At 40.4% G+C, this 20,572-nt stretch overlaps 1 protein-coding gene across 1 annotated transcript; it reads left to right on the top strand.

Annotated features, from left to right (window-relative positions):
- Positions 1-398: 398 nt before the first annotated feature.
- On the top strand, positions 399-20,070 carry rps9 (ribosomal protein S9). The gene is given in 4 exon segments (XM_059646343.1): positions 399-465; positions 17,578-17,638; positions 19,702-19,973; positions 19,976-20,070. Coding segments are annotated over 4 exon segments (495 nt in total).
- The last annotated feature ends 502 nt before the right edge of the window (positions 20,071-20,572 follow it).

Genomic DNA, 20,572 nt, shown 5'->3' on the forward strand with positions numbered 1-20,572 from the left:
CAGTTCCAGCCTTGGGCAACTGAGGGTGTGGAGTTTGCACATTCTCTGCTTGTCTGTGTGGGTGTCCTCTGGGTGCTTTGGTTTCCATTGACAGTCCAAAAATGTGCAGGTTAGGTAGATTGACCATTTTAAATTTTCCCCTAGTGCCTAGGGGTGTACAGTCAATGTGGATTAACCATGGAATTTCAGGGTTACAGGAATAGAGTAGAAAAGTGGGTCTGGGTGGGAAGCTCTCCAGAGGTTTGGTGCGGTCATGGTGGACCAAATGGCCTGCTTCAGCATTGTAGGGATTCTATGAGCAGTCTGGGGAGGCAGCTGTTCTGTGTTGTCCGTACAGTATGCGCTGCATCATCCTAGCATGCTATGCTTTGTAAAATTAGAGCAGGCAATGATCTGATATGGCAGATGTTGAAGAGAACAATGAGGACTATAAGCTGGAGGAAGCTCTCACCTTGGATGAAAGAGGTCAGCTACATTGGACCCTGTAAGACAGTCAGGGTCTGATTGACACCTTGTTCTAGGAGATGTGAGCTGACTGCAGAAGATCATCAAAGACTACCAGCGTCAAAATCCCACATTTGGTTTGCATTGTGGTTACAAACAGCAGTATTCATTTCCTTTGTGTAAACTATCACTGGTTGTCAACAAAGGCTCATGTTTAGAATTGCCCAATTAATTATATAAAGTTCTCTAACCAGACATTGAATTGCTGCAGCGGCCAGTAAGTGTTGGAGGAAGGGTACCAGGGAGAGGTTGTTGACTTGCTCACCAAGCTGGCTTGTTTTCATTCAGACATTTCATCACCATGCGAGGTAGCATCATCAGTGAGGGCGCCAATGAAGTGATGTTGTTGTAGTCCACTTGGAATTTATACTGTCCAGTCCATTATGGTGAGTTGTGTCATTTTCAGTTCTGTTCTGCATGGGTTTGTATATACGGTCCAATTCTGTACGTTTTTTTATTGCATTATGGGTGGAGAACCATGCCTCTAGGGATTCCTGTGCGTGCCTATGTTTGGCTTGGGCTACTTTGGTTATATTGTCCCAGTTACCCCGATGGCCTTCATTGTCTGAGTGTACTGATATTAAGGAAAGTTTGTTGTGTTGTTGCTAGCTGATGTTCATATATTCTGATGGTTAGTTTCTTTTCTGCCCGTTCAATGTTATGCTCGTGGCAGTCATTGCATGGTATTTTATAAACTACGTTGGTTCTGCATGTTGTGGAAGTGGGGTCTTTAATCTTTGTGTGTGTTTGTCTTAGAGTGTCTGTGGACTTGTGTGCTACCATGATTCCTAGTGGCCATAGTGTTTCATTGACAGTTCCAATGCGTTTCTGATGTATGGTAGTGTGGCTCGTGTGTTAGTAGGCACCTGTGGATGAAGTTGCAGGGATATTTGTTCATAGCGAAAGTTTTGTACAGGTGCATTTCCATAGTGCTTGCATGTTGCAGTGAGTGGTGGCCAGTTTAAATAGTGCCCTAATACAGCTGTGTTTGTGGATGTTGGGGTAGTTGCTGTGAAAGTTGAGGATTTCATGTTGCTTTCCTGTACACCGCGGTTTAACACTCCCCGTTGGTCATATGTTCAACTCTGATGTCCGGGAACGAAACCTGATTGTTGTTTTCTTCTTCCATGAATTTCATGCTGGCGAGTATGTTGTTGATGAGTTTATGGATCTCTTCTCGATTGTTACATTTAATAATGACAAATGTGTCATCCATGTACCGGATCTAGGGGAGTCTAGTGTGTTCTTGTCTTTGCATGACTACCTTCGTGATAAGTCCTGAGATCAGTGACCTTATGGGTGTGCCATTGATCTGTTGCACATTTGACCATTATATTGTGGTGAGGCACAGGTGTAGAATTTTAAATATGCTATCATTGCTGATGGAGCTGCTGGTCTGCATTGTTGCTTCCTCTGATAATGTGGCCGGTGTTTCTTTGGCTCGTGGGATGTTAATTGACGTGAATAATGCTGTGATGTCAAAGAATACCATAATTTCATCATTGCTGGTTTTTATGTTCTCGAGGGTATTGAGGAAATCTTAGATCGAGTGGATGGAATAGGACGATCCATCAACTTAGTGTTTCAATCTCTGTGGTAGGTCCTTGGCCAGCTTGTGTGAAGGTGTGCCTGGTAGGGAGACAGTGGGCCTGAGGGTAATGTCTGCTTTGTGCACTTTAGGCAGCCGATAGATGTGGGGGGTGTTTGTGCCTTCTGGTTTCAATTTCATGTTGCCCATCTTGGTTATCTGCCTGCATCCTTTGTTTTCTTCTGTGTCAGGATGATCCTATTACCAAGCTGCAGTGTTGAGTCTATCACCACCTATCAGTAAGTGTTTGTATCTGTGAGCAGTGCCTGTGCTTCCTTCAACATAGCCTGATTTATTCATGATGGTCATGCGACCTCTGTCCGCTGGTAGAATTATGATGTTCTTGTCTTTCCTCAGTTTACTTAGTGCTTTTCTCTCTGACATGTTCAGGGTGTCCCATTCGTTCTTTCATCTTAATGTGGAGATTATAGTTTGTTGGATGGCTTCTTGTGTTTCAACTGTGAGTCTGTTTTCTTTTAATGTAATTTCCAGGGTGGTCATATAGCCTGTTCTGTTTGTATCTTTGTGGTTATGGTTCAGTCCATGTAATAAGACATCTTTCTCAGCTTCTGTGAGTTGCCTGTTAGATAGGTTTCTTCTCCATTGTCTTTGTCTTTGTGCTGAATCAGTTTGGTGAGCTTCTCCTGTAGCTTGTGCCTCTTAGTTTTGTTTTTGCGTTGATTGATGGTGATGGCCTGTTCCAAGGCTGTAGTCCATTGCTGGTCCATAGTATTTATGTATTGTGATTTTTGGCATGAAATTTCCCATTTGTACTTGTAGAGTCAGTTATGTGCATCAGTAATCATTGCCTGTAACATTCTGCATTCGTTCTGTTCAGCTATTTTATATGCCAATGGGTTGTTGAGTCGAGCTTTGTGCTTCATGCTGCGGGGCAGTACCTGGTTCCTGAGGCATTTGTGAAGAAAATAAAGTTGTTCGCAGGTAGCGCTGAGTCATTTGGTGAAAGTTTCCCATTGTCAGGCAACTTTTAGTGTGTTACCCCCATAGGTCTTCAAAGTTTTAGGAAAGATTTGTAGCTCGGGCTTTGGGTGAGGTTGTTGACTTGCTCACTGAGCTGGCTTGTTTTCATCCAGATGTTTTGTCACCATACTGGGTGAAGTCATCAGTGAAACCTCCGATGAAGTGATGTTGTTTACTCCGCTTGGGATTCATGCTGTCCGATCCATAATGGTGAGTTGTGTCATTTCCGGTTTCGTTCTGTAAAGGTTTGTACATAGATCCAATTCTATATAAGATAACAAAATGTGGAGCTGGGTGAACACAGCAGGCCAAGCAGCATCAGAGGAGCAGGAAGGCTGACTTTTCGGGCCTAGGCCTGAAGAGTCCAAGCCCAAAACGTCAGCCTTCCTGCTTTTCTGATGTTGCTTGGCCTGCTGTGTCCATCCAGCTGTACACATTGTTATCTTGGATTGTCCAGCATCTGCAGCACCTACTACCTCTGGTCCAATTCTATATGTTTGTTGACAGCAAATGTTTATATGTAAGTGATAATGTTACCTAGCATGGTGATAAAACAGTGGACGAAAACAAGCCAGTTTAGAGAACAAGTCAACACCCTCGCCCACTACCTCAGTTACAAATCTTTGTTAAAACCTTAAGGGTTCCATGGGCTCAGAGGTTCTGGAGAAGGGATATATAGAAGAAGAGGTAAAATGTGTGATGTGGTATTTAAATGATGACTAGGATGAGGGTATATGATTGTATGTGCATAGGAGTGTCAGCCATGCCAGTTGTGCGCCATGAACAGCATGGCTTTTTAGCTGTTTAGCCATTACATCATTGGTGAAGGACAACATTGGATGGGTAATGCTTGTCTGGTTCCAAGGTGTCCTCACAAAGATGGTGGAGATGTAAGGGGTGAGTAGCGAGTTCTTCTGGGAAAGGCAAGTGGTAAAATGGGACTTGAATCAGATATGAGAAATGCCGTTGGAGTGGAGTAAGTAGTTAACCATACTTCTCGCCAGATGTTAATCAGAAATCTCACCAAACCTTATGACAGGAATGGTTCCAAGAACCTTGACATGACTTGCACTTAGCCATAAAAGTAAGATTGAGCTGTTTGTTTCAGACTCTCTGTTGACAGAATCGTAAAGGCTATTTCTCCATCTTCGGTCCGCCTCCCCCTCTCTCCCTATTTATTCCAGTTCCCTCTCCCCATCCCCCTCTCTGATGAAGGGTCTAGGCCCGAAACGTCAGCTTTTGTGCTCCTCAGATGCTGCTTGGCCTGCTGTGTTCATCCAGCCTCACATTTTATTATTACATTAGTGTTGCCTGACTGACTTCACATATTCCACTGTCACAGTGGATGTTTTCTGTTAACTAAATCTGACCTTTTTAATAATAAATCTTTACCTTTCTGCCAGAGAACCGAGATAGGTCTTTCACCCAACCCACCTCTAGACCTAGTAGCCTCCGCACTCATTCTAGACTTGTCAATGAAATCTGGGCATCTTCAAAAGAAAATTCCATCTTTCACAGCAATTTCTCTTGGACCTCTTTAGGGAGATGAATGCAGCCTCAACACTGCACTCACAATCTAGGAGCAAGAAATCAGGCCTCTGATAAACACCAGCCGGCAAGAATTCCCCAGGCCTTCTCTGACAAATCATGAAGGGAATTTTTACATCTACCTGTTGGAGGGGGAGCAATCCCTTCAGTTAATGCATCATCCAGCATCATCTCCAACTGTGTCTGCCTTAATTTTCATCCTCAAAACCTGGATTGATACTTGAATTCAGAACCTAAATCTGAGTTGATGGTGTTAAAGAATCAAATGATCATTTGTCTATTTCTACATCGTAAAAATAGCAATCCAAAGACCTTAAAAATGAACATGAAAGCAGTCATAATCATTGTGTTGTTGTACCATGAAGTGTCTGATTAATTTCCATGTATCTGGGCCTTACCTCTCTGAGATAATTGAGTTTTCCATGTTCTGCCTGCCCAACTTTAGGCTGCTCTGCTGCTTTTCAATCCTCTGACCTCTGTGCATTTCTTTACCTCCTCTGAGTTTCCATAATAAGTCACTGGACAGCAATCAGTCAGAGAAATCCTGACTGATTTATCTCTCTAGCTGTCAAAAACAGTTGCTGCATGTTAAAAATTGCCCTAGCTTGCATACTATGTCACACAGCTGGAAAGCTGAAAGACTTAAGATTTACAGGGAGTGGGGACAACAGCAGACAAAGTCAAGATGAATAAGGACTGAGCATATTGGCCTCTTGCTGGTGAAATTTCAGGGATTGGGACTGTTGAAGACGTCTTGAGTATATTAGCATTCGAAGAGGGTATATGATGATCTGAGGACAAATTAGGTTGCAGTGTATTAGAAAGTAGTCAAGTAACATCTCTGAAACCAGAAAAGCCAACTGGCAAATGCCATCAAATAATAAGCTGAACCGTTTGAGGGACATGGCTACTGGTATTAATAAAACTGGACACTCACAATTAATTAGCAGGTTCTGGGAGTGCAACAGAGTGAGTTATCAAAGGGAGTCTTTCACAAGGTTAGGCTCATAGGATTTGTAACTCATGATTGGAGGGAAATTTCCTGATTGTCTGCCTCAGGAGCTTATGTGATATGACATTTTCTGCATTTAGCAATGCAGACAAACATTGAGGCAAAGTCAGTTGTACAAATAAGTACAGAGAAAGTACAGAAAACCTCAACATCTTGCGGAATCTGTGGGGAGAGAAAAAGACTAAATGTTTCAAGTCCAATATTTTTATTTAGAATGTTTTGCTTTGTTTCCATTGTACAAATATCTCACTTAGGAAAACTATAACCATTAACACACTGTCATTTCTCCCATGCCTCCACCATAATGACAGTAGCAGATCAAGGGGAGACTGAATGGCCTTTAATTGTTTCCTGCATCATGAGGTAAAACACTGTAAAAACAATTTTTATGCCATTTGATTGAATAGTTATAAAGTATTTCCAGCCCTGGTTATTCATCTTTCTGCATCATCCAAACTGACAGCCATATTAGAATTAAAACATTACAAATAGCTCTATTACTGTAATATTAAGAATATTTTGTATCTTAATGATAAAATGGTAATGCTCTAATCAAAGTCAACTTACCAAACAATCAATTTCCTTTCTTTATCCAGTACAAATTGCTATTCCTTTGAAATGTGACATCTTACACTTGTCCTGCTGAGTGCAAGATGAAGAGTACTGATGACGTGTCTCTTTTATTCTGCAATACTTAAGTTCTGCACTGTCAAGCGATTAACAGTAAAATAGCTACAAAATCATTTTTCTTGTCTTCCTTGCTTCTTTCAATTTTAGCCTTTGTATTTTTTTGTGGGATGTGAGCATCGCTGGCTGGCCAGCATTTATTGCCCTTCTTTAGTTGCTCATAAGAACATGATGATGAGCTACCACTATATACTATCTACTATAAACACATGTGATGGTGAGAAATTGGACCCGCTACCATCACTTATCATAGCTCCAATCGCTAACATTTGCCTAAAAGTATATTCTGTCACTGGTGGGCCAGATGAGCTGACCAACTTAGCTGGACAGCAGATATGGATCAAATTGGCACTGACAGCATGGCATCCAATCTCAATTCTGGTCAGGGATTGCTCAGAAACTTTCCCTATACCCTCTGTGGGTCAACCTTGTCTTCAACCAGACAACTGAAGATGATGTTATCACATCCACCTTCTCTCTTTTAAAACGTCATAACCAGGCCAACCATTCAATCTACTGGCATGCTTTCAAGCCAATTCCACCCTTTGTGAAAAGAGCAAATTACTCTGCAAAGTAAGTTGCTTAAGGTTAAAGTAAGAGAAATAATTGATGACAAATGTTATTCTATTGGCTTGAAGTAGGGTGCTGGTTTAAATATTTCATTTAAATATCAAAGCTCAGGCACAAAATTTCTAGAATGCTCCAGAGCAAAGTAAAATACTGGTACCAGCCCAGCCATTACTTATTTCAATTCTAGGAAATAACAGTATACAACACCAAAATTATGGGTTTAGCTGTGGATAAAACAAGAAGAATAAATGACATTGTCTAATTTTAGCAGGCGATTCACTTTCTTCTTTTTCTAAGTCCTTTGATGTTCGTACTAAATATTTTACTTTTCATCTGCCAAGGCTATAATTTTCCATTCTCTTTGATCTGTAACTTAGACAAAAAGGCATTGCATGCTCCTTTTGTCCTTCTATTTTTCATTGCATTAAAGTGAGGTCCAGAAATACATAATTGCGATAGTGCATCTTTTATTCTGTATGTTACAATTTTCACAAGTGAAGGAAAAGACACACAGAAGCCGAGGGCAAACTCTCCTGTCTTCAAAGTGTTAAAATTTTACAGCCGACAAAATAAGTCCCAAGTTCTTTAGGTAATTGCTCTGTGATTTGCAAGAGAATAATTGTTCTCTTGGACTTCCGTATGTGCTTTACTTATCTCTAGAAACAATGTGAACAGAGACCGGGACACACATGTTCTCCAGGCAACAAGTTTCCCCAGATGCTCACTGTTGATGCTACTAGGGAATGAAGGATCACTTGCACTTTAATTTGCATTGAACCAAGGACCCTGACAGTTATAAGTTCCCTGCAGAAATTCTCATATTCGCATCATCTTAAAATACATACATTGAACCAAGGATCCTAGCAGTTATGGATTCCTTTGCACAAATTCTATTATTCACCTAATTTTAAAATCTTCAATATTCTTCATAAACAATGCTTGATAAGGAAAGCAGTAGCTTATGGATGCTGAAGCTGGTGTGATTTTCAGAATGAAGGGGAAACGTAATAATCATCTTCTTTGACAGAGTTCATGAGGTGGTGATCTGAGAAATAAAAATATCAAACGTAAGGTGATAATTAAGGTCATTTTATTTCTTTTCTTCAATTAACAGCAATGAGGTTAATGTTAATAAATTACAAGTTTAATATCAACAAATGACAAGATTAGTTGCAGATTCTTTGGCGCTAATGGTGATGATTGTTTCTTGATAACTTATCATAGGTGTCAATCCTGTACTAGGCCTTCAATACTTGTTGAAGCGAATGCTTGTAAAAAAATATTTTTTGAACCCTTCTTTTAGCCACAGCAAATCAATGGTTGCTGTGTCTGTTCAAGCGAGTTGCGCAGCAATATTGGCCCTCTCAGTTTACGATGGGAAGTGGACCACACTTAAAGGAGATTGAATGTTATTTTGTTTTCCTAGAAAGAGATTTGAAACTACAATTTTCAATTCAATTTACAAAACTAAGTTAGTGCTCTTTATGCAATTAAAGTGGCTTTGCACACATGATTCTTAAAGGAGTGCATGGAAATTTAGTCAAGTGGCAGAGTAGTTGTCAATGACTGAAGTCATTGCCAATCTCTAATCATGTTGGTATCAAGTAACAGTAAAACACAATGACAATGAAAATAACACACTTCCGCATGTTGCAAGAGATATCAGTAAAGGAACAGTTAAAAAAAATTTAGAGGAAAGCAATTTAGGGCCTACGATGCGTATTTGGGAAGGAAGAACTGCTGAAAATAAATGGTTATGATTTGACTGACAAAATGAGTGAAAGATTTGTGTGATTCTGTTCTGCATAATAATTGTGTCCCATGATCAGTCTTTTCAATACATAAGAGGTATAAATTCTGAACTTTACAAATTGCAATTTTTTCCTCATGATGTCACATGGCTCCCCATGATATCTAAACTATATTTCCTTTTGTGTGTTTCTATTTTACACACAGCTATAACTATTGTTTATGACTAAATTTGATAAATTTCCATTTTTTTGTCATTTGTGAGGATTGACTGGTCCCAAAGGAGTTATTGTCAGGAGCTGCAATTAAAGCATCCATGACCTACTTGTAATATTGTCACCAGGTCACAATGGATCACAGCATTAATAGCCAGTCAATCATCCTGTTTGTAATTAAAATTGGACTAGTTTTCTCTCATGTAATTCTATTCTGTGGATTGGAGAATCCAAATCCTGGGGTGGATCAATCTTATTTGTCAGAAGTTTCTCAATCCTTAACATTGTAACTTAAGCACAATTTGATTAAATTCTATTGAAACTGGCCAGGCCAAATTTAGACAGGAGAATACATGATCAGGAATTGGATGACCCCTGAGGTAGCAGGTTGTCCTGTCATGTCTGGAACCTGTCTTTTAAGCCCGGCATAGAGGGATGAGTGAATGTTTTTATTTCTCTCAGTGGTAAGTCTCAAAGTGAAATGAATTAAGACAAAACTGATTCTATGCAACATGCCCCACAAATCGAAACTATTCAAAACTTTGAGTTGGCAAGTTCATCCAGAGAACACCAGATAGATGGTCAATATGGAAACGTTAAGAACAATATCACATTACAAAAATCGGAATTATTCTTCTGGGGAGTAGATTAAGGTCCATTATAATGAGGAAGATTTATTTTGTGCCCTAAAAGGGCCACTACTGCAATTATACTTTAAATTCTGCAACATTTTTTCTACAATGTGATGAGGGTTCTTCTCATTGGGTAGAGTTCCAATGGGAAAGAACCTTGGCTTCTAGGTTTGTCCAAAATCTGACTGGTTTTTGTGGGTAAAGATTCATCCTATGTACACATAATTCACTTGCTAATGTGAAGGTTCCAACATTATTCAAGTAGAAAAATGTGATATATGTCGCACAATCCCAGTACCAGAGAAACCAATGAGTGAACTTCAAGAAGTAGAGGTGCCGCAAATGTGATATCAAGTTCCAACTGAAGGCATCAGCTGAGTCCAAAGCCTTCACCACATTACTGAAAAAAATAGAGTGGGAGAGAAACAGTTTCCTTCCAGGGGATCCTAATTTCTTTAACATTACTTCCCAAACATTACATTCCAAACAGTGTGCCTGGGAAATAATGGTTAAAGAAAGCCTAGAGGAGGGAAATTGCCCAGGAGCTTGGACATTGCCAAACCACCATTCCATTCAGCAGTCAGGGTTGGAGTCATCAGCAGTGGGTCAGAAGCCTCAGAGACCTTATGATAGGGGATCTTAATGTGCTTGCAGACGTGGTTTCTAACTCTTGAACCAGATTCCCAGGATGTTGTCTGCTGAACTGGAAAAGTATACTGGGAGTTTTACCCTACATAGAATAAAAGCAAAATGCTACAGATACTAGAAGTCTGAAATAAAAGCAAAAAATCCTGAGCAACAGGTCTGGCAGAACCCATGAAGAGAGAAACACAGCTGAAGTAAATCATTTCAGACTTGGAATGTTTAGCTCAGTTTCTCTTTCTGCAGATGCTGACAGATTAGAACTGCCCTTCACATTTCCTGGTGTTTGGCCCATCAAAGGAAAATTGTCATTCTTCTCCTCTCCTGAGCATCAACACCGTAAGGCCTCCACTACCCTCAGGACCAACAGACTAGTCCAAAACACCAGACTATAGTGCCATGCTATGCCACTATTGCCTGCAACATTTTCTGGGCCACCGAATTTCATTTCCCATATTACCTGCTCTCTGTCATTCCAAGAGAAAGCCAATGTAAAATAGGGCAGAAAAAGTCCAGACAGATGATGAGCTGCCTGATATTTGGCTGCTCATGTCTTATAAGGAAAAGGCTGACCACTTTGAGTGGTTGATTGTTCATATTCAAGCTCCTGGACTGGATTTGGGGGCTGCCCTTGACTTCCTGTGCTAGTATCCCCTCAGTGAATCTATCTCCTTCAATTTAACTGAGGCCGGCTGAGAATCAAGATGAGCTTCCTGGCTTTGTGTCTGCACTAGTTGGCATGGCAAGACAGCAGTACCATCAACTTGTTATCTCTGACTGAAGGAGCAAAATGCAAAAAGACAAGGCAAATACAGAGATGCTCAGAGCATCCAAGTAGGCTCAAAGTAAATGTGTGCCCTAATAACAAGTGAGGAGTCTGGAAATGCAGCCTATTCCAGACCATGAGGTGCCCCTGGGCTGACAATTGACTTGCTGCAACATTACAATGATGGATGCCGTTATGATCTGAGGTGCGGCATTAAGGACCATTACACCTTTAAAAAATATGAACAGAAGTAAGCAGTTCAGCCCCTCAAGCCTGCTCTGCCATTCAAAAGGATCATGGTTGATCTGACACTCCTCACAGATACATTCTAACCTTTGCTCATAACCCTTAATTCCCTGCTGATTAGGAATCTATCTAAGGCAGCCCTAAATATACACCAAGAGTCTGCCCCCGTAGCTGTCTGTGGCATGGAGTTCCAAAGACACACAACCCACTGAAAGAAGAATTTCCTTCTCATCTTAGTCTTAAATTTGTGTCCCTTAATTCTGAGATTGAATTCTGGTCCTAGACGCTTTCATGGGTGGAGGGTGGGAATCTCTCTCAACCTTTACCACTTAAGAATTCCATTCTGAGTTCTGAAGAAGGGTCACCAGACCCAAAATGGTAACTCTGTTTTTCCTTCACAAATGCTGCCACACCAGCTGGACTTTTCCAGCAGCTTTGTTTTTGTTCCTGATTTACAGCATCCACAGTTCTTTCGGCTTTTATTAAGAAGTCCATCAGTTTCATTGAGATCTGCTCTCACTCTTTTAATTTCATATGAGTAGAGTCCCAACCTGTTTAATCTTTGCTCATAAAATAATGCATCTATAACAGCAAAGTGCAGAAAAGTACTGTAAGTGAATTGGAGATGTGCTATGATGATTCTTAGATGCTGGTACGTGTTGAATGCCGGAGTCCACGAACATGATTTGCATAAGACCAGTGCACATGGTTCATGCATTGAGATGTTGATGTCTGATGTCCACCATGGTGGTTCTTTAAAACAAGCAGCAAGTTAATGTTGCCAGGTACCCATTCTGACTTATATGTCAAGAAATGTTGGTATCTAGATTGCTCATGGCAGTTCATTTACAAATCATAATCCTCCTTTATAGGTAAGCCACAATTACCTAGTGAGAATCTTGCCTCAATGCCCAGATCTTAGCTGATGCAAAACGTTCCTCTCAATGTCAAGATGGGCCAGAATCTGGCATGGCCCTGCCATATATTTCACCATAGTCCACATTGTTTAGGCCCCTATAGGTGTCTATTGCAGACTGTAGTATTTTTAAAATGAACACTTTGAGCTCATTTAAATCTTTCAAGAATATAATCTCATTTAAGAAGTCACTTAATTACTTAACTATTTCTAAGAGCAAATGGTTTATCATGGACTAATGTAGAATGCCCCTTTACAGCTATCTACTTCAATAACAGATGTGCAAAGAACAATCCTCTCCCATCCATCACCTCCAGCAAAATTGATGGGTGCCCAGGTTCAGGGGTGAAGATTTTGCAATCAAGACTCCAGTACTATTTTGGCAAAAGCACAGAGTTCTTCCATCAATATCGAAATTCACAACTTAGGCCAGTTAAATGCTGCCTTGATGTCAAGGGCTGTCACTTGTAACTCACCTCTTGAATTTTAGCTTCACATTTGAACCAAGGCTATATTGAGTTCTGGATATGAATGATTCTGAGCATTAGTGAGCAGGCTATTATTGAGTAATGCCATTTGATAGCACTGTTGATGACCTCTTCCATCACTTTGCTGATGATGAGACTAGACTGATGGGGTTGTACTTGTCAGATTGCATTTGGCCTGATTTTTATGGACAGGATATATCTGGGCAATTTTCCATTTCATCACATAGATGCCAGTGTTATAAGTGCACCACAACAACTTGGCAAGAGGCAAAGCTGGTTCAGTCATAATTCTTTATCATTACAGCTTCTGTCTTATCAGAGTCCATAGTCCTTCTGTATCAATATACACACTTATTTCTTTACATCACATAGAGTGAAATCAATTAACAGAAGATTGATTTCTATGGCAAAGGAAAGCTCAAAAAGAAACAGAAATAGATCACCATCCAGGTGTTCTGGCAGAAGATATTTGAAAACACTTTAAATTTATTTTCTTTTGAACTTGTGTGCTAAGTTTCACTGTTATTGAGGAGAGGGATACGCTGGAAGATTCTCCCCTTCTTAATTTTTTCAATTGTCCTCCAGTTGATGAGATAGGATTATAGGGCTTTGGCCTGGTCTATTGGCTATTGAACTGCTTTGCTTTGTCTATAACGAACTGCTAAAGCTGTTCAGCATGCACACAGTAACAGTAAGGACTGCAGATGCTGGAAGCTAGAGTCAACTAACGTGGAGCAGGAAAAGCACCGCAGGTCAGACAGCATCTGCGTTTCGGCCTTAAAAATTGACTTTCCTGCTCCTTGGATACTGTGCATCCAGCATGCATATGGTTCTGTGTTGGTACTTCATTAGGTTGATACTTCATGTGAGGTACAAGGTGTTACTCTTCTGTGCTCTCCACTTAACCATTTTTGCCCCACGGCTTGATGCTAATGGCAGAGTGCGGGATATGGTGAATGATGTTATATAACTCCACTGACAATTATAACCAACACTACCTGGACGCCTGGTTTTGAGCAGTTTGATCTGTTCTCACACAGCTTCATTTAACAGGTCAGCATTGCCATGCCACATGATTAAATGAGTCCTTGGCATGATGATGGATTGTCAACTCAACAAAGACTGGGTGTCAGTCACTGCAAATACGACTATCTTACAGAGCTCCTAGCTTTATTTTTTGTGGAGTAAACAACATGTGGAAGACAATGCTGTGAAGCTGGTTTGAGAAATTTCTGGATGCCTGAAATTAAAATGTTTTAACTTTTTAGCACTGCTATCCCTTACTATGGTAAGTACAATAAAAAGTAATTAAAAGATTGCTCCCTCACTTTAACAACCTCCTATCACACATCAGCAACAGTAGAAAATTTATTGCTAATGAGTGAGCTTTGAAAATTGATGTCATCCTCTCCAAATCTCCTTATAAATAATTATTTTATTCAAGTGAATGTATCTGAAAGGTTGATTTATTATCCTGGCCAATGATACCATCATGTCTCTTAAAGTGATAAAATGGACCATTAACAATCATGTTAAAGCTTTCATTATAAACAAAAATATGGTAACAGTATCCAAGTTTATTTTTATAAGTGCTGACATTCTGCTTATGACAGAATCAACTGAGGTAATTTTTTTCCCAGAATCCAGTGTTTGTAGGTGATAATGGAACACATCTGCTTTGCCCATCTGCTGTCAGCAGATGTTGCCTTGTGAGATGTCAATGAATTGGAGATTCATTTATGATGGGGTTTAAGGAAATGTGTTACCTAAGTATGTTAATGATATCGATTACATGATGAGGATATCTAAAAATGCCGATTTCACATAAATGATGTTAAATGGTAAAAGTAATTTCTTACAAGGTTTATCCAAAATGCTCTCAAAAAAATTAGAAGCTTTTTCTCAGCCCCTTTTTATACTGCCTTGTTTCTAGATCTGTTCCAATGCAAACATTATGTGATAACGAAGCTATTTCTGCCTGGCATTTTCACAGCTCCCCCTAATACCCTAATTTACACTGTCATTTCCATCAAGATTGAAATTAGCATCTCAACAGATTTAGCACATCTCAAGCAATAACACTACCTGAAATGTATTCCGATGTTCTGAGCAGTACTAAAAATTCTCCAATATTCAATATAGCGTCATTAATGTTATCCTGAGTTTATGAAATATGACAAAAAATATCACCTCCAAACTTGATTTGAGTGTACATGGATTCATCAGTTGCAAGATAACAGCTATGTTAACATTGCCAAATCATTTTATTAAGATGAGCAATTGCTGTGTACAGGTTGAAGGCAGATCCACGTGAAAATCACACTGCATACTTTAGAAGTGAGGAGGAATTCAGTCAGTGGGTTGATGGATTGTTGCAGTTTTTGACACCATGATGAGTTTGAAGTTGTGAATATGACCATGAATTTTTGAGCTCAATATGTGTCTCTCCCATCAGCACCAACAGCAAAGAATGCTAGCCTTTGAGGTTCCATTACACTTGCATGGAATGAAACTTTGGATTTGTAGATTCCGAAATAATATATCATTCCCAAGTCCTCATTATCCCTGGCCATGATTTGACACGAATGCATCATTCAGCATTCCAATTCACCAACTTGCGTGAAGCAGAAATAAAAACAGAAAGTGTTTGAGAAATCCAACGAGTCTGGCAGCATCTTTGGAGAGATCGAACTCTATTTTTCTCTCAGTTGCTGCCAGAACTGCTGACATATTTCAATATTTTCTGTATTTATCTCAGATTTCCAGCATGCACAGTAGTTTGCCATTAGTTATGAGAATGCAACCCAACCTTTGGGCATGTTGGGCATATGTTAGCTCAAAACAAAGTTGCCTTTGCACACCTAATCCCTACCTCTACCTTCACAATAATATCTACCAATCTGTGGTATCATTTCTGACTCCTTCTTGCCATTCCAATTGTGCAGCTTGGATCTATTACAATTAGATGCTGAATAGAGACTTACTTCATGTCAGTACTCTTATATCCAGCACTAACAGTAGTTTCTCATTCCACCGTCTAGGCTGTGTTACAAGTCCAAGCTCCTGAATTGAAATTAGTCTGTGGTAACTCAGACAGTTCTGAAAATATAGATACAGATGCTAAAATTTCTGGGGCAAGCTACATTGGCTGAATTAAATTTGTTGTACCCACTGATATTCATTAAGATGTTTCATGTGTTTTTAGAGAACCTGAAAGACAAGTCCCAGTAAGAAAATAATGTTGTGACTCGCACTTTAATCACTTCTCCATTCTACTTTCCAGTACAAGATAAGGCATAGTGTTCATCATAAGTACAGCAAAGTTAGCTTATAAAAGTCAAGGCTAGAAATATGCAACAGATCTGGCAGCATCTGCAAAGTGATGTGGGTGCTGCTGCTTCAAGTGTGTGCCTGAACACTAAACTATCTCCCTCCCTCCCCCAAACTATCTGAGTCCTCAGGTCTCCTGAAATCACAAAATCATGGAATGATTGCTGCACAGAAGCATACTGTTTCATACATTGAGTCCATGTCCATTCTCTGTAGAGCAAACAATGCCATTCCATCACTCCATCAATGTGACTGTGCACAATTATTTTGCTCATGCCTATCCAATATTCTTTGTGAAATTACTGATCATATCCATTTCCAACATGATCATAGACAGCAAATTCCAAGGCATCACTACTTGATGGGTAAAAATGTATTTTCTCATGAACTTATTGATGCTGGAACAGGGCAGTAGTTTGGCATGGCCCATTTCGGCTTTGGATTCATATGTTCATACGTATCTGCTTTTATGTTTCTGACTAGCTTTCTCTCATTCTCTATTTTTTCCTCCTCTTTCTAAGTAATTCATTATTCTCTGTCCAAACTTCTGACCTGCGACTAACCCTAAGGAAATTATATTTTCTTGCAATTTGACAATGTCTTTGATTTTCTTGGTTAGGCATGAAAGATGTGCAGTAGCCTGGCTATCTTACTGTAACACATCTTTGTTCAGTGTTAAAAAAATTTCCTTAAACTTTTGTCACTTCATCTTTAATGACCCATCCCTTACCCTAATTTCCCAGTTCACTTTAACAGAATTTGTCTCATTTTATGTATTATATTTATTGATTTTAGTTAAATTTAGGACACTTAGTCACTTCCACTCAGCTACAAAAAGCTAACTGTCAGGCTGTAGAGCAAAGGTTTGACCAAACTTTAACAGCAACTCAGCATGTGCTTGAGGAGCCAGGTCACAGAACATAGACAATAGAAAATTACCATGCAGGAACAGGCCCTTTGGTTCATGACGTTGTGCCAAGCATGAGGCAAAATTAAAGTAATCCCTTCTGTCTGCCTTTGTTTCATGTCCTTTCATTCCCTGTATATTCATGTGTTTATCTAAAAGTTTCTTAAATACCCCTACTGTATCTGCCTCATCACCACCCCTGGCAACACGTTCCAGACTCCTAGCACTCTCTGTATAAAAAACTTGCCCCACACATCTCCTTTGAACTTTGCCCCTCTCACTTTAAATTCATCCTCCTAGTTTTGGATATTTCAATTCTGGTGAAAAGCTTTTGATCATCAACCCTATATATGCATGTAGGTCATGGTGACATCAGATGACATGAAAGTGGGACCTGTATGTGTGGGTTCAAGAGATGTCCTCTACCATCTCTGATATATGCTTACATTCAATACAGCCTGTTAAAGCGTAATCATCTGAGTGCAGACATGATTACACTATTTACTGCAATTTCTTTCCCGTCAGTTCCCCTTAATGAATAACTTCCAATCCAATTTGCCATGGTCATTTTGCTCATCCACTCTTGAACTCCTGCCTTTGCCAGAAACACTGCAAGAATCTCAAACATTTTGAGGCTCTGTTGTTTCCATTTTCATTCTGATATTTGTTTGGTTCAATCCATACTCACTGATTTACGAAACAGTTCTGACCGAATCCATATATGGGGTTGATCTGAGATTTGCATCAACATTTTAATGTGATCTCTGCAATTAGCTCCAGTAATTGTTGTTCACAGCTGGTGCTGTTAGAAGAGGACATGCCTGTTTATTACCAGTAAATGTGAAGCTACACAAAAGGTACGTACTTCCTTCCAGTATGCAGCATTACTCTTTTAAGAATGTCTTTAGTTGTGACATCGAACATATGATAGAAGATTGATCCTGTTATATTTCCTTTTCAGTCACATTATTTGTTAGGAAAATCAGGCAGCTGATCTACTGGTATAGTTTCCTCTGTGTTGGGGATACTCATATCAGATTTCTTGGTTTAGGATTTTCTATTGAGCTTCTCGTTCACTCTCAATGATACGATGGCACGCTAACTCACTGAATGACCTGCTGTTCATAATAAATTTTTTCTATGATAATCCTCTTTGAGTTTCATAAGGTTTTGTCTAGTGTGATAGAGGTGAACCATTCCATGTCTATCCAGAGGCAGACCTTGTATTTAGCTAGGTACAATTCATTTCACGTTAGTAACTTATCCTCAAGAGTGTATTGTATTTGATGGAACGATGCTTAAGTTGCCCCCATCAAACAGAAGAAGTTAGGTATAAATATCATGGTATTGCAGACTCCAGCAGACATTTATTACATCTGACCATTTTATCTGAACAACACATTCTTCAGGCAGAGATAACACAGTGTGGAGCTGGAGGAGCACAACAGACCAGACAGCATCAGAAGAGCAGGAAAGTTGATGTTTCGGGTTGGGACTCTTCTTTAGATCCTTCTACCTGCTCCTCTGATGTTGACTGGTTTGGTGTGCTCCTCCAGCTCCACACTGTGTTATCCCTGACTCCAGCATCGGCAGTTCTTATTATCGCTGATTCAGTTATAACATTCTTTAGACACGCCAGTTTCTGAGCTAAAATTAAGGGGTTATGGTATAACAAAGAAGAATGTAGCCAGCAGAGCGTCATGCTTCAAGTAAACTGATAGATTATGGAGGCGGAGGCTTGGGGACGGCTTTGCGGAACACCTACGCTCGGTTCACAACAAACAACTGCACCTCCCAGTCGGAAACCAATTCAACTTCCCCTCCCACTCCTTGGATGACATGTGCATCCTGGGCCTCCTGCAGTGCCACAATGATCCCACCCGAAGGTTGCAGGAACAGTATCTAAGATTTCACTTGGGAACCCTGCAGCCCATTGTTATCAATGTAGTCTTCACAAGCTTCAAAATCTCCCTTCGCCCGACCGCATCCCAAAACCAGCCCAGCATGTACCTTCCTCCATAACCTGTCCTCCGACCTATTCACTGCTCCCACCCCAAGCCCCAATCCCATCTCCTACCTAGTCATCTCATCCCACCTCCTTGACCTGCCCGTCTTCCCTGGGCTGACCTGTTCCCTCCCTAACTCCCAACCTACACTCATCTTTACTGGCTCCAACCCTGCCTCCTTGACTTGTCTGTCTCCTCTTCACCTATCTTCTCCTTTATCCATCTTCTATCCGCCTCTCCTTCTCTCTCTACTTATTCCAGAATCCCCTTCCTCTCTCCCATTTCTGAACAAGAGTCTAGACCCAAAATGTCAGATTTCCTGCTCCTCTGATGATGCTTGGCCAGCTGTGTTCATCCAGCTCTACACCTTGTTATCTATGATAGAATATGAGAACTTAATGCTCTCAAATCACATACTGTAATATAATGATGATATTACAACCATGTTTTTTAAAAAGCATACTGACATACTAATCACCTAAAGGATTGTTGACAAAATGACTATAAGATGGCAGGCAACATCTTTCTTTGCCCCAAAATAACAATTTATTCCAAACAGATGGTTGTTCACTAGCATGCATTGTCAATTCAATATTACACAAGGCAGGCCAATCAGAGTTCACATCATCAAGATTTCAAGCCTCAATGAAATATTTCAGAGGTCAGATACCTTGTGATCATACACCTTTGGAGAGGTAAACATTGTCCTTTTTTAGATTTGTTTAACAACTTAGCTATTTTGTTACTGGTTGCTGTTGCTTCACTGCATAATCATCATTTTTGAAGTGTTTTTCCTCACTCAGTTCATGCCTGATTGATGTTCTGTTCTTTGATCTGAGCTGGATTATGATCCTGTGAATTTTGAAGAAACGTTTTCTGGAATCCAAGCATTTGTACTTATATTTCTAACTAAGGCTATTTGACCCCCTGCTCCAGTGTCTGGCCCAGATCAGAGTGCTGGACGAGTCCAAGATGAAGCTGGATTACATCCTGAGCCTGAAGATTGAGAATTTCCTGGAGAGGAGGCTACAGACCCAAGTCTTCAAACTGGGCCTGGCCAAGTCTATCAACCACGCTTGGATCTTCATCAGGCAGCGCCATATCTGAGTCCAGAAGCAAGTGGTGAATATATCATCGTACATTGTCCAGTTGGGCTCTCAGAAGCACATCGACTTCTCCCTGCGTTCCTGTATGGGGGAGGATGCCCTGGCAGGGTGAAATGAAAGAACATTAAGAAGGCCAAAGGAGGTGCCAGAGCTGCTGACAATGAGGAGGAGAATTGAGAGACAACACAGTGTGGTGGGGAGGATGCGGTATTGCTGATGCTCGCACCTCTGCCATCCTTTCTGTGATCCAGAGCTTGTTGGGGACTTTAAACAGATGTTCATTTAAAAAAAAAAGATTCTTTACTCAGAGAGTAGTAAGGATGTGGAATGCCCTGCCTGCAACAGTCGTAGACTCGCCAACTTTAAGGGCATTTAAATGGTCATTGGATAAACATATGGATGATAATGGAATAGCGTAGGTTAGATAGGGTCCAGATTGGTTTCACAAGTCGGCGCAACATCGAGGGCCGAAGGGCCTGTACTTCGCTGTAATGTTCTATGTTCTACGTTCTAACTCATGCTCTTTGCCCAGTGCTCAGTTTTGGTGGTTCTCCACCTGCTCACTGGTTGTGCATCTCTTTCATTCTCCTCTGTCTTTGAAGTAGAATGTCCTTTGCCTCTGAATTATTAAACAATTGGTCATGGGGAAAGGTCAATGACCTTTCCGGGCTAAGTTGCT

This window comes from Stegostoma tigrinum, chromosome 5 (genome assembly GCF_030684315.1).
Source record: "Stegostoma tigrinum isolate sSteTig4 chromosome 5, sSteTig4.hap1, whole genome shotgun sequence".
NCBI classification, from domain to species: domain Eukaryota; kingdom Metazoa; phylum Chordata; class Chondrichthyes; order Orectolobiformes; family Stegostomatidae; genus Stegostoma; species Stegostoma tigrinum.